The following is a 13,160-nucleotide window of genomic DNA, read 5'->3' on the forward strand; positions in this document are numbered from 1 at the left end:
TCTTGTTGTCAGGGTAATAAATATAAATAATGCTTTAGGTGTGGGTATTCCTCTGACGGTGCTGTTAACTCACACTTTTCTTGATCGCTGCCATCTGCGATGCATTTCTAGATATGTGTTGCGCAAGGCCCAAGGACTTGCACCATATGACGCACTGCGCTCGCAACATTAAATTATTTTAAAAGTAAAAATTAAAGGGTAAGACAATTTTTAAAATTAATTTATTCATTTATTTAGGGCCCTTTCAAGAAAATTTGGAAACTTCCTTTGAAAATATATAAAGATATGATTTTAAGGCGCTATAATATAACTATGTGACGTCTGTGACCGACTCGTCAAATTTACTTTAAAAATAATTTTCTGTTAGGACAAAAGTTCGTATCTTTTATCTCAAATCATAAACATTCTTTAATCTTTAACCCTTCTCCCCTTTTCACTTTTGTACACTCCGACCCTCACACTGAATGAAAATTTCTCATTTTCACTATTAACTTACTAATTAAGTGATTAAAACACCATAAATTTGCTTTGTTACAATGGTTCAACCATTTTATTTGGAGAAATCTGATTGAATTGAATTCTAAAAGTATAAAATAAATTTTGCCAATTTAAAAAAGAAACTTAATGAATTGTAGGCAAGCGGGTTATTACAAAGAAAAATACATCTCAGCAGTCTTTAAAAAGGAATTAAGAAGTTATTTCACAGACCAAGCGGCACTTTGGCATGATCGCCAATTGGAATGTGAGTCCTTCGTCCATTCACTATAGCGTAACAAATCAGAGCAAGCGCAATAGAGAGCAGGAAGAAACTGGTGTGCATCAAATGCATTTTGATGATCTCCTTGTCACTCTGAAATTTAAAATTAAAATTTATGAAATAACAACGCAGAAAATGTCAAAACGATTGAATAGAATAATGGAAAGTCTGCAAGCTTTGCCTGGGTTTCATGAGTTCAAAGTTGAATCAAATGTGCACTTTGAACGCCACAATATGAACATCTGTTCAATTATAATAAATCAATGTGATTATGATGCTTTAAGTTGAGCATTTTATATTGCAAAAATACGATAATGAACATGGTAATTAGCAATTATATTACAACAGCTGCTATAATTGCTACAGAGATAATTAAGTGGGACATAAAGCTCACCTCTTTAAGTGACAGAATGCGAATATAATCGAGTTGCAGTTGTGTTCCATCCGAGCACCATTTTGGATCATCATTTTTCGGGTCTTTCAGTCTTGCATTAAATTGAGAATATTTTTCGACTGGATATATTTGCTGAAATAGAAACAATTCTTAGATAGTTACAGCGAAGCGCTTAAGTTGTTTTTCAATAGTGTCAAAATAATTACACTAATATCAGTATTATTTAAAGAGCAAAACATGGATTTAATTTTTTCGAAAATTCATACGTTTGACTGACACTGGAAAGCGTATTCCGAGCTTGGCATCTTTGATTGTGGTCCAGTGAATGTTGCACAAACAGAATGGTCACTTGTACCGTTCGTTACCAAAATAAAGCTGATGGTAATTTCTGCGTCGCTACCTGGGGCGGAAAGAAATTTACACATTGTCATGCTGTTGTTCACTTTTCAAGTTGTCTTTCAGTTTTACCATCTAATCCAAGTAAGGTGCCCGCGACATTTCCGCTAATTTTAGTATAATTGCTCAGTTTATTGTGCGGAATTTGAGGAAGTTGGATTACAGCGGTCCTACTGACAATATTTTGCTCACTGCCAGATTTATCTGTCTTCGTCTCTGACTTCAATTCATTCGATTTTTCAGGTTGTGCACAGAGTTCTAAATCAGCCATATTTTTCAAAATCGTGCTCCAGTCCTAGGCAAAGATAAATACTTTTTTAATGAAGATCAAATCGAAATTTTTATTAGTAACAATTACGCACATATGGGTAGTCCGGATCCGGCAGATTTTCATAGTGATCAATGTAGCGAGCCATGAATATAGTTCCCAAAGAAAGGACAAGGAGACAACTGGTGAAAACAACCACCGGCGGCCTCGTCAGGGCGAAATCCTTAATATTTGAGAAGCAGGAAATTGCCATATTTTGAAAAATAAAAGAGGCGTTTCGACTCTTCAATCAATTCGTTAACATTGCAGAACCCAACTAAGGACTTAGCTAATTAGTGTAAATTAAAAGTATATTAGCCTTTTTTAGCGGGTAGGTCCAAAACTTTAAAACCAACACGTAGGTGCGACAAACAAGAACCCATCCCACAATATTATGTTGTATTTGACGTTTCGATCCAAATTCTGAGGCTCGGCAAAGAGTCTAACTAAACTGGCGGCCGTAGTTTTCATGGTTGCCGCAAGATGACTTTCGGGGAACTTTACGCTACAATACAACACTAAAAACCCCATTAGGTTGATCGGAAAATTAAAAAAAAATTAATTATTAAAAAAACTGAACCTTTCGATGTAAATAACAGGAAATCTTCTTCCTGAACCTAATCTATTATTTGTCTGTAGTCACAAAAATAAGAATTGGAAAAAAATGAATGGAGCGTGCAATACACTATAATTATTCTATAACTATTAATATTTCATCAATTAATACTAATTAAAGTATATTCATTTGTACAGTGCTATAGTAACCTAGCATTACGGAAAGAATAGCAAATATGTCATTCAGGGTGAAATGAGGGCAGTGGTGTGGACCAATGCTTGGCAGACAGTGTGCTAAAAGCGACGATGTCAGCAATTTTATTTGTGACGGACTTGACGGAAATAAAGGCTTGCCAGACTTACTCAAGTTATTTTAATTTGAAACGGAAATTACATCATAGAAAAAAACACAATTTCTATCTAGTCCATAAATAATGCTTGAAACCGCCATTATATAATTCTAGTCCGCGAGGTGATGAATGATTATACGACACATTGTCAATGGATTTAATAGAAAAATTTGAAGATTTTAAACACAAATAGAGCGATGTTGATAATTTATTCTCTCCTTATTGTATAATATTTAAATTAACAAAGTGGCTCGCGCCCCTTGGCACTGCGCGCGCCCGACGAAGGACCTTTGGTCCTTGCACCCTGCGGGCGACTGACCGTCGAGACGATCGCGCAGGCACAGCACGCGTCGCCCCCCCCCCCCCCGAGAGAACAATTGTTGGAATACGCTTAAACATTGCTGGGCAGCGCTTTTTGCTAGATTCGTCTCGATCGAAAAACAGCAGTGATTTCCATAGTTGATGGATTTTCGTATTGAATTGATTTTCAAAGAGAACTTGCCCATACGTAATATCGAAATTTAGCTCTTATCTATAAATACTTAACTATCAGTGTGGTCTATATGGACTACACAGTGTAATCCTCATGCATGCGGGTGCGGCCCTGTGATGCCAAAGGCATTGTGCTCAAAGCAATTTATACTATACAATTAATGATTATTATTGCCATACACACATCACCTCATGCCTCATGCTTATATTATGTGTATATACACAAACCGAGAGCAAGCAAAATCAACTGCCCCAATATGGTTTGTGTAAATGTTGGAGGTCAAGCTCCGGCATATATAGGCTTATCTAGAGGTCTCGGCCACGTAATTTTATTTTATTCGGCTCGCATACGAGTAGCCGAATTTTGGTACAGCAGCGGAGCATGAACATGTTTGCCGGCGGCGCACGGATAGCAAAATCTACAGAAGTGAAGCAACAGCTAAAATGGAATTCAGCCAGCACTCGATTCCAAAACTAATCTTAACATAGCACAATACCGTCAAATAAAATGAGACCAAAGTTGTTCACGCCAGTGATATTTCACTGCATCATTATTGCAATATCAATATGAATCCACAAATCACCGATGCAATGACAGAATTTTATCTTTAACCACGACACTTCCAGTAAACATTTCAGAATTCTCACGAATGCTCTTATCTCATCTTTGCAATAGCTTCTATTTAACAACACACAAGGCATCCTCTAATTTTTCCAGTGTGATTTGGAGAACAAGTTCTTGTGTTTGGTGCTCTCCAATGAAAAATAATTTTCTATAACAAAAAACTAACATGTCAGATTTATCAGCAACTCCAACACTTGGGTGGTTTGATCTTAGCATATTTGGGGTTATGCTAATTCTGTCAGCATTAGTGGGGATTTATTTCGGCATTTCGAAAAAGCAGGACAGCGCCAAGGAATACCTCATGGGCGGGAAGAGCATGGGAATGATCCCTGTAGCCATCTCCTGTGTCGCAAGGTTAATATGTATATTTTTTATTAATAATTCCCCGTGGTACAAACGAAATCAACATTGGAATTTGTATTTATTGCGTTGACTTAAACACGAGAGCTTGTAGAAAGCTGTTGGAATTGATCTGAATTTGAGTTGACGCAAGTGCATTGACAGAAATAAATAAAAAATCTTGATATTTGCTCATTCATTCTTCTTTTTACTCCACTTCAAAGTTTTTTCATCATGGCAAACATTTATCTGTGCATATTTTAATTGAGTTATTTTTGTTTTAGCTTTGTTTCGGGCATTACCGTTATTGGGGTACCTACTGAAACCTACCAGTTTGGAACGCAATACAGCATAGTAGCAATCTCATTTATATTGATTGGATGGACAGTCGCGACCGTTTTTATCCCATTGTATTCTAAATTGGATATCAGCACATCATATGAGGTGAGATCTTTTTTATTTTATTTAACCATACAAATTCAATTTTTATTCTTTCTAACTGGAATGGCAGTAATTTTACGCAAAATTATGAATTATTGCGGGTTTCTATGTTTCACATAATTATTTAACTCGTGGGAACGCTTATTGATTGCGAAATGATTCTAATTGAAATATCCCGTTCCACTTTTCAGTATTTAGAGCTGCGTTTTGACAGAAGAGTGCGATATTTTTGCTCCCTTGTTTATTTGCTCTCGCTGGTAGGTTTGATATAAAATAAGTGCAGCTGTTGTGCCTCACTATAATTGCCAATCATGAGGCAACAGCTATTGTGATTCTCTATTTTTCATAAAGGTATTGATTTTGCACAGATGCTCTACATTCCTGTAGTAATCTATGTGGCAGCACTCGCTTTTAGCCAAGGTAAAACATTTTATTTATTATTAATTTAACCACTAAGTAAAATGAGGACAAGATGAATACTCCATTTTTTAATTTCCTTTACAGTTACAGGCATAAATGTTCACTTGGTCACACCAGTAACCTGCATGGTCTGCATATTTTATACAACAATGGTAAGTGCTATTACCAATACATCTGAATCTGATTTCAAATATAAATTAAAGAATGGTGTTGTTTTTAGTTCATTAATTAGAGTTGAAATTACATTTAGTAATTCCATGTTGTAATAAAATTTAATTTAGCTGTACTTATGATCAGAGCAAAGCTTACAACAAATTCATGTTTGACATAATGTATTGGTAATAAAAAAAGTTGATTCTCTGATTAAGGGTGGAATGCGAGCAGTGGTGTGGACTGATGCCTTGCAGACAGTGGTTATGGTGTCCGCAATAATATTTGTGATGGCTCTGGGGGCTGAAAAACTCGGTGGCTGGGGCCGAGTTTGGGAAATAAACGAAGCTGGTGGCAGATTGCAGTTTTTCAAGTAATTCATTCTCCTGCAATCATTATTTTTTTCAGGAGTAATTTAGATAATAATATTTTTAGCATTTAAATTAATTCTAGCATGGACCCAGATCCATTTCAAAGGCAGACTTTCTGGACCGCTTTGATTGGAATCTATTTTATGTTCTTGGCTGATTGCGCTATCGGCCAATCCTTTGTGCAGCGTTACCTATCGGTCCCTGACCAAACGACTGCAATCAAGTATGTAAAAATTCACTCTGCCTTGATACAACTAATCACGTAATTTCCTTAGGACAGTGTGGATTTTTGCCATTGGTTTGTCTGTAACTCTTCTCCTAAGCGTGGCGAATGGGCTCCTGTTATACGCTTCGTATGCAGGCTGTGACCCTGTTTTGGCAAAGGTAGATTTATTTATTCTTATACCCCTTATAATTGATGTGTTATTCTTCAGAGAGCAAGCAAGCCTGATCAATTGCTGCCGTTGTTTGTAATGGACGTTGCTGGACATATACCTGGCTTTGTCGGTCTATTCGTTGCCGGTGTATTCAGCGCTGCTTTAAGGTGATATTTCATTTGAAAAATATTGAACAAATCCCAAAACATTTTTTTTCTAAATAATAAAATCATTTTGCAGTTCAATGTCTACCGGCTTAAACTCGCTCTCAGGCGTATTGGTGTCTGACCTCCTGTCAAACGTTTTGTCAAAGAAAATAAGCACCGGCTACTGGCTCCGTATCGTAACTGCAGTGGTGGGTTTCGTCTGTGTTGCGCTTGTATACATAGTCGAAAACATGGGAGTTATTTTACAAGTAACAGATATAAAAATAGTATTGAATTTGAGTAAATATTTTAATGAAATTTTCAGGGGATGCATAGTTTAAACGGAATAACATCTGGCACAATGTTAGGCCTCTTCCTGCTTGGAATATTTTGCCCTAAAGCAAACAGCAAAGTGAGGGGATGAAATAAATTATATTTAAATACATTTCAGAATATTTAAATACACTAGGGTGCTTTGGTTGGCTCAGCGGTTTCTTTGTGCTCTCTTGGATTTATAGTATTTGGTACCCAGTATTCTAGAAACACGGGTGCTCTAGTCGACAAAGTGCTTCCCGTATCTGTCGACAACTGCACCTTCACCACTAACTTCACCCTGTCTCAATCTGATGGGTCCGTTTTATTTTAAGCTCATTTGCGGTGATGATAACTAAAAATTATTTTAATTATTGCAGATTTAAACAAGAAAGCGAAGAGGCATGGTTGATTTTCAAAATTTCCTTCAGATACTACACCCTGCTAGGGGTGCTCATTGTCCTTATTGTAGGCAATCTTGTCAGCATTTTCAGCGACAGTCAAGATATTAAAGATAAACCTATAAATCGAGATCTATTTTGTCCGCTAGTGCATCGCTTTTTGCCAAATAAAACTGAAGAAGAGGAAATGCCTGAAACGAATGTTCTCATGTATCAACATAATAAGGAATGATTAAATAAATATACATATTCTTCCTAGGAAGCAATTGTTTCTTTATTCTTGATTGCATTCACGCGTACAATGTTGAAAGATGCGTTTTATTATCATTAAATAAAAGAAACAAAGATAAAACTTATTTTAAATACATAAACCTTCATTTTGTAGGTGCATGCCAAAGAAGGCAGAAGCAAATAAGTGACATAAGGATGCTATAATTAAATTAAGTTAAAATTCAATTCTGTTTCCTGGGTAAAGGCAAGGTGCATTTAATTTTAAAAAATCGCTCCCGGTCAATTAAAATTGTAACATGATTATTTTTCAAATCATTCGCCTAAATTGTGGTTTGTGGTAGCCATTTAAAAATGTCGTTAATTATATAATTTGTCGATTTTCTTCATTACGGTCTCGCTAATACTGGTTACGGAATATTTATCAATGACTATTGTGGAAGCCGTAAACGGTTCCCTTTTATCTTGAATCACGCAATTTTGCGCAAATATTTCAGAATATTACACGTCCACACTTATCTTCTTTGCTATTAGTATTTGCAAGCCGAGGTCCCAGAGAGCTGCAACTTTCCCAGTGTTTTATGGAGAGCACACACCTTCGCTGTGCTGCCACTATCTAATGCTGAAGACTCGTCAATGGCAAACATGACACACGCCTTTGCAGCCGCTACCCCAATTTTGGGGTGGTTTGATCTCAGCATATTTGGAATTATGCTGATCCTATCGACCCTGGTTGGAATTTATTTTGGCGTTTCGAAAAAGCAGGACAGTGCAAAGGAATACCTCATGGGCGGCAAGAGCATGGGAATGATCCCTGTTGCCATTTCGTGTGTTGCGAGGTAATTCAAAAGCTCTGCACTATCACAACGCCCTCAGAGCGTTTAATATAGTTCAGTTAAATAATTCTATGCTTCCCTGCAGTTTCGTGTCAGGAATCACGGTTCTTGGCGTGCCCACGGAAACATACCTATACGGGACTCAGTACAGCGCAGCAGCAATTTCTTTTATATTGATTGGTTGGACCACGGTCAAATTTTTTATACCCATCTACTCAAAATTAGAAATCAGCTCTTCCTATGAGGTTAATGTTGCACAATTTTTATAATGATCCCATTGCTTATTTTATTAATCAAAGAAAGAGATGAAATGAATTAAATACATACGAGTTATTTTTTGTTAACCAACAATTTTTGAATGAATCTTGAAATTTTACTCATTTCATTTGCAGATGAGAGCATCGTTGCAAATAGAAAAAAACAAATACAATCAAAATCTCTTAGCCCTGCTTGACACTTCACCAAACGAACTAAATCAGTTATTTTGAATTCGCAGCTTCAAATGATTATTAAAAGAACTATATACAATAGAACATCCACATTATCGTTTCTTTGCATTGAGCTCATTCACACTTCACGCATTTTTTAAAATTTTAAACTAGTATGACTCTCACAAAATTAGTAATCCCATTTTGTTCACGTTTAAGCCCAATGGCAGCTGCTTTAAGCAAGTTTTTAATTTAATTGTTGATGCAACTCCCAATGCTGTCCATTGTGTAAAGAATTAGTAGAGAAGCAGTGATTAAGAAACTGTATATCTAATGTTAATTTTATATTGACCACATTGCTGCTTGCTCAAAGCAAAGCAACCCTACCCATTCATATATTTTTATATTGTTTATTCCCACTTTAAAGGAATCAAAAATCGAGTTTGTTCAGTAACTAAATTAAACTCCTTAACGCAATTTGTTCGTTAAATTAAAAGTTAACGTAACGGCACTATTCTGCGTCGAGTTGACTAAGGATAAGTGGCAATGGGTAAAATTTGAAAGAATTCGTACAGTACGCAGCGGCTGTTTAGGTCCCTCATTTCATAATATTTCCTTTTCCAGCGTGTGTATTTCTTTCATTTTTTTTTAAATACATCTTTTAGTATCTGGAGCTCCGATTTGACAGCAGAGTGCGCCGGATGTGCTCGTTCATGTATTTAATTGCGCTGGTATGTTTTTATTAAAGTAATATGTTTATAAATGTAGCCCGAAAACACGCTTTAAATTCGTGGCTGCGAGCAACAAGCTAGCTGCTCATTATTCAACGCACTCTCGTGGGTGTGAATATTTTACAGATGTTTTACATCCCTGTGGTCGTATACGTGGCAGCGCTCGCATTTAGCCAGGGTAATTGTTTCAAATAAATTAATGCACAAAAAATGCTCATTTCTATCTCTTCAGTGGCAGGAATCGATGTGTACCTTATCACGCCAATAACATGCTTGGTTTGCATTTTTTATACCACAATGGTGAGATATTTTTTATATATTCTACGTCAAGAAAAATTGTTGGCTTATGTATTTTCAAAGCTTCACTTATAAAATTATAGCTGGAAAAGTCGTTAAAGTTCACCGTGATTTGAGAAACATATAATAGACTGAACACAATTTCCTGCTGAATTGATTTATCAATATCAAAGAGAGGGCTAACACATTTTGTATCGGATCGTTCAAGGGAGGAATGCGAGCAGTGGTGTGGACCGATGCCTTGCAGACTGTGGTAATGATGGCCGCAATTATTTTTGTAATGGTGCAAGGCGCTGCAAAACTTGGTGGCTGGAGCAGTGTTTGGGTAATCAACGAGACTGGTGACAGATTGAAATTTTTCAAGTAATTGCCGGTCCAGTTTTAATAAGTGATATTTAATAATCTGACTGTTACAATATTTTTTTTAAAATTTGATAGTAAATTAATTTTAATATAATGAGTGTCATATTTTCTGTTAATTCCCTTTAAAAAATTCAGCATGGACCCTAATCCATTCCAACGACAGTCATTTTGGACGGTGGTCGTCGGAGTTTACTTCATGTTTTTGGCTGATTGCGCGACAGGTCAATCATTTGTGCAACGCTACCTCTCAGTACCTGACCAAAAAACTGCTGTCAAGTACGTACAGTTCACGAACTGAAATAACTTGTAGAGCAATATTATGGTTTCTCTCACTTCAGGACGGTCTGGCTGTTCGTGTTTGGTTTGGCTCTAACTTTACTACTCAGCGTCGCTAATGGTCTGTTAGTCTACGCATCGTACTCTGGTTGCGACCCGGTGTTATCACAGGTACGCACAAATAAAGTGACATGACGGCTTTAACTTTATTAGCAGTAGTTATACGAATCTAATTCTAGTTATGACTTAAGGACAGTGAGTTTTGATTTGGTTCAGGATTTCGGAAAAATACACTTTTGTTTTCTTAAGATATTTTTTTAAATCTCACTTTATCATTTATCTCCGCAGAGAGTAAGCAAACCAGACCAACTGCTACCGTTGCTAGTAATGGATGTTGCTGGACATATTCCTGGCTTCGTCGGTCTCTTTGTTGCAGGCGTCTTTAGCGCAGCCCTGAGGTATATTTAGATTGATTTTGTGATGTAATGTAAAAGAGAAAAAGTCCCCAAATACACTAACAAATTTTTCTCAACCAGTATATTTCAGTTTTAAAGATCAGGTTTTCCGATTTTCAGTTCCATGTCTACCAGCTTGAATTCGCTATCAGGCATCCTAGTCACCGACTTTTTATCAGGTGTGCTGTCTCCAAAATTAAGCACCGGTCAGTGGCTGAGAGTCATTACCGTCGTCGTGGGTCTCATTTGCATGGCGCTCGTGTACGCGGTTGAGCATCTCGGTGGCATTTTGCAGGTGAGTTTCTCATTAAAATTCCGTCCCCAGCGCCTGAAAAACAATTTCACAGGGCATACTGAGTTTAAATGGCGTCACTTCCGGACCAATGTTGGGCCTTTTTCTGCTCGGAATGTTTTTCCCATCAGCAAACAGCAGGGTGCGTTGAATTTTAACCGAAATACCGTGTTCTACATTTAAAACATAATTATGTAGGAAAACAAGGCAATTCTAAAAATTGTGACTTTTTGTAAAACAAAATTTCATTTATCTTTTTACTCTGCTTTTTAAAGGTGCTGAAAATTTATTTTTCTTTTCTAATCCCAGGGCGCACTAATCGGATCAGCTGCATCCTTAATCTCGCTCACTTTTGTTGTATTTGGCGCACAATATGCTCAAAACACGGGAGCCTTGGTGTATAAAGCGCTTCCACTGTCCGTCGAGAGTTGCAATGTCACAGGAAACTCCTCTTTCCTGCATGACTATCACCACGAAGAGTGCGTGCCAACTGAAAGTTTTTGAGGTTCATATTTTACATATTGCTTTAAATTCCAGACTAATTGAAGAGAACGACGAAACTTTGATAATTTTCAAGCTATCTTTTACATACTACACGCTCCTCGGGGTGCTGATCGTCGTAGTCGTGGGATATCTTGCCAGCAAGCTCAGTGAGGATGAAGATTCCAAACGTAAAGCCATAAATCGAGACTTGTTGTGCCCGCTTGTGCACCGCTTTCTACCAAAAGAACTGGAGCAAGGATCGACACCTGAGAAAGATGCCCTCATGAATCAACCGGAGAAATAAAAACGATCATTTCGTCAGTTATTAAAAGTGTAGTGCAATGAAAATCACATATATCCAAACACAAAATGGAATTGTTTATTTTGTCAACCTGCGAGATTTGTTGTATGCAACCCGCGCACCTCAACTGCCATGCATGTTGCCTACTTCTCTTTCTTTGGTTTATTGTTATTTAAATCAAACATTCCAAAATATAAAGTTTCAATCAGATCAGCGTGAACAGGGAGTTTCTTTAATTGAACCATCAAATTTTCAGTTATTATACTTATTCTTCCACACTCTACATTTAATGTTTCGTCAGAACAATTTATAATAATAGCAAAAGTAGCCCACGTTTTGTGAAAGCTTTTATGGAAAAGTTTGTGAGCTCAAATTCTCTATTCAATTATTGGTTAGTTGTAAAGTAATTTTCTAACCAAAATTTGAGTAAAATGATTGTTTGATATCTTTCATGTAAACTACTTAAATTACTTCCAGTGTAACTGACCGGGAAAGATTTGAACTAGAGATTCACGTAGTTTGGAAAACTGTCGCAAGATGACCTTTTTGCTCCATTTTCGAGTCAAATTTTGAGTGGTTAAAAAAGCTTTGACAAAACCTAATTTTTCTATCCATAAATTTAGTGGTTTGTAAGGATTAGATTACTTTATAATCTGAAACTCTATTTTTTCTCCAATCTTTATATTTTAATTAATTTGTGTATTGTGTCACTGAAATGAGCTATGTCTGTAGGGTACCTACATTCCGTCAAACAATGACCATTCTTCAACACACAAATTCACACAACAGACTAATCACATTGTTTGACGAGCATATATAAACCGACGCGACTCAATTCAAAGAGAGAGAATTCCTGCAGCAGCCTAGACGACCGGACCAACCCTGATTGTGAGGACAAACTGGACGAGGACCCTGTAAGACGTAAAGATCGCCATCGCAGCAGGACGATGTAGCTTCCGTCCCCGATGTTGTCGATCGCACGCCTGGGCTTAAGCGGTACCACACTTCGGATGCTGCGCCACGCTTCACCGAAGTCCCTGACGAACCCACTCGGACGCGTCCCGAGTCTTTAATCCGTCCCACTCTCCGAGCCTCACAATTCCACACATATTCAGCCCCACAGCCAGTCTACACTTTTCCGATGTCGTCCCATCTACCACAAGTCGCAGTCCACACACGCAGCCCACAACAACAACTTTAATAAAATTCATAATATAGGAAAACACTGCGCATCATAATTCCTTCCTATATGTCTATTTGAATTCCTTACGGAAATGTTGTATGTCATATCTCTATACGTCTTAAAATTTGTTAAAAATAAAACGTGTAGAATTGTCCCAAAAATCTAAAACAGCTGTTTGTGGGACTCAAATTTTCTCTTTCGTGAAATACGAATCATGCCCACAGAGCTATAAAATACTTTTTTTCTTGAAATCAATGGATATTTTTCATTATACACATTAATGATTCTAAACCCACAAAAAAGACGACATTTTACTATAAAATCGAAATAAATATAGTCGATGTATGTTTTTGCCGTTGTTAATTCATAGGAAATGTTTGATTAACGCATGGCGGTGAGTTGCGTGTTCTGGATTTGTGTTGTTTTTGACAGCATATGGAATATACGACTCTCG

The 13,160-nt window shown here is 37.0% G+C and overlaps 3 protein-coding genes across 3 annotated transcripts; 2 read left to right on the top strand and 1 right to left on the bottom strand.

Moving 5' to 3' along the window:
* Positions 1 to 522: 522 nt before the first annotated feature.
* LOC135937071 (transmembrane protein 248-like) lies at positions 523 to 2,255 on the bottom strand. The gene is made up of 5 exons (XM_065480151.1): positions 1,910 to 2,255; positions 1,620 to 1,842; positions 1,418 to 1,551; positions 1,152 to 1,283; positions 523 to 850 (listed from the first exon to the last, which is right to left on the bottom strand). The coding sequence occupies exons 1-5, from the start codon at positions 2,066 to 2,068 to the stop codon at positions 701 to 703; spliced, it is 798 nt and encodes a 265-aa protein (XP_065336223.1). The 5' UTR covers positions 2,069 to 2,255; the 3' UTR covers positions 523 to 700.
* A 1,702-nt stretch (positions 2,256 to 3,957) lies between these two features.
* On the top strand, positions 3,958 to 7,095 carry LOC135937300 (sodium-coupled monocarboxylate transporter 1-like). Its single transcript, XM_065480444.1, has 13 exons — positions 3,958 to 4,230; positions 4,500 to 4,659; positions 4,848 to 4,913; positions 5,025 to 5,076; positions 5,161 to 5,228; positions 5,445 to 5,599; positions 5,680 to 5,820; positions 5,873 to 5,981; positions 6,032 to 6,141; positions 6,215 to 6,389; positions 6,446 to 6,532; positions 6,590 to 6,750; positions 6,813 to 7,095. The coding sequence occupies exons 1-13, from the start codon at positions 4,043 to 4,045 to the stop codon at positions 7,063 to 7,065; spliced, it is 1,725 nt and encodes a 574-aa protein (XP_065336516.1). The 5' UTR covers positions 3,958 to 4,042; the 3' UTR covers positions 7,066 to 7,095.
* Positions 7,096 to 7,610: 515 nt separating this feature from the next.
* On the top strand, positions 7,611 to 11,743 carry LOC135937234 (sodium-coupled monocarboxylate transporter 1-like). The gene is made up of 13 exons (XM_065480342.1): positions 7,611 to 7,900; positions 7,983 to 8,142; positions 8,991 to 9,056; positions 9,183 to 9,234; positions 9,289 to 9,356; positions 9,562 to 9,716; positions 9,852 to 9,992; positions 10,055 to 10,163; positions 10,341 to 10,450; positions 10,568 to 10,742; positions 10,795 to 10,881; positions 11,049 to 11,218; positions 11,277 to 11,743. Exons 1-13 carry the CDS (start codon positions 7,698 to 7,700, stop codon positions 11,524 to 11,526), a joined length of 1,746 nt encoding a protein of 581 aa, XP_065336414.1. The 5' UTR covers positions 7,611 to 7,697; the 3' UTR covers positions 11,527 to 11,743.
* The last annotated feature ends 1,417 nt before the right edge of the window (positions 11,744 to 13,160 follow it).

Source organism: Cloeon dipterum, chromosome 2, assembly GCF_949628265.1.
Source record: "Cloeon dipterum chromosome 2, ieCloDipt1.1, whole genome shotgun sequence".
In the NCBI taxonomy this organism is placed as follows: domain Eukaryota; kingdom Metazoa; phylum Arthropoda; class Insecta; order Ephemeroptera; family Baetidae; genus Cloeon; species Cloeon dipterum.

Excerpts from the sequence above, each read along its gene's own strand:
- LOC135937234 (XM_065480342.1), top strand. The coding sequence starts at position 7,698 with ATGGCAAACATGACACACGCCTTTGCAGCCGCTACCCCAATTTTGGGG. Across the intron at positions 7,901-7,982 it reads GCCATTTCGTGTGTTGCGAG|TTTCGTGTCAGGAATCACGG; the intron begins GTAATTCAAAAG and ends GCTTCCCTGCAG. Across the intron at positions 9,235-9,288 it reads AGCGCTCGCATTTAGCCAGG|TGGCAGGAATCGATGTGTAC; the intron begins GTAATTGTTTCA and ends CTATCTCTTCAG.
- LOC135937071 (XM_065480151.1), bottom strand. The coding sequence starts at position 2,068 with ATGGCAATTTCCTGCTTCTCAAATATTAAGGATTTCGCCCTGACGAGG. Across the intron at positions 1,552-1,619 it reads CACCTTACTTGGATTAGATG|GTAGCGACGCAGAAATTACC; the intron begins GTAAAACTGAAA and ends TTTCCGCCCCAG. Across the intron at positions 851-1,151 it reads GCATTCTGTCACTTAAAGAG|AGTGACAAGGAGATCATCAA; the intron begins GTGAGCTTTATG and ends TTTAAATTTCAG.
- LOC135937300 (XM_065480444.1), top strand. The coding sequence starts at position 4,043 with ATGTCAGATTTATCAGCAACTCCAACACTTGGGTGGTTTGATCTTAGC. Across the intron at positions 4,660-4,847 it reads ATATCAGCACATCATATGAG|TATTTAGAGCTGCGTTTTGA; the intron begins GTGAGATCTTTT and ends TCCACTTTTCAG. Across the intron at positions 5,600-5,679 it reads GGCAGATTGCAGTTTTTCAA|CATGGACCCAGATCCATTTC; the intron begins GTAATTCATTCT and ends AATTAATTCTAG.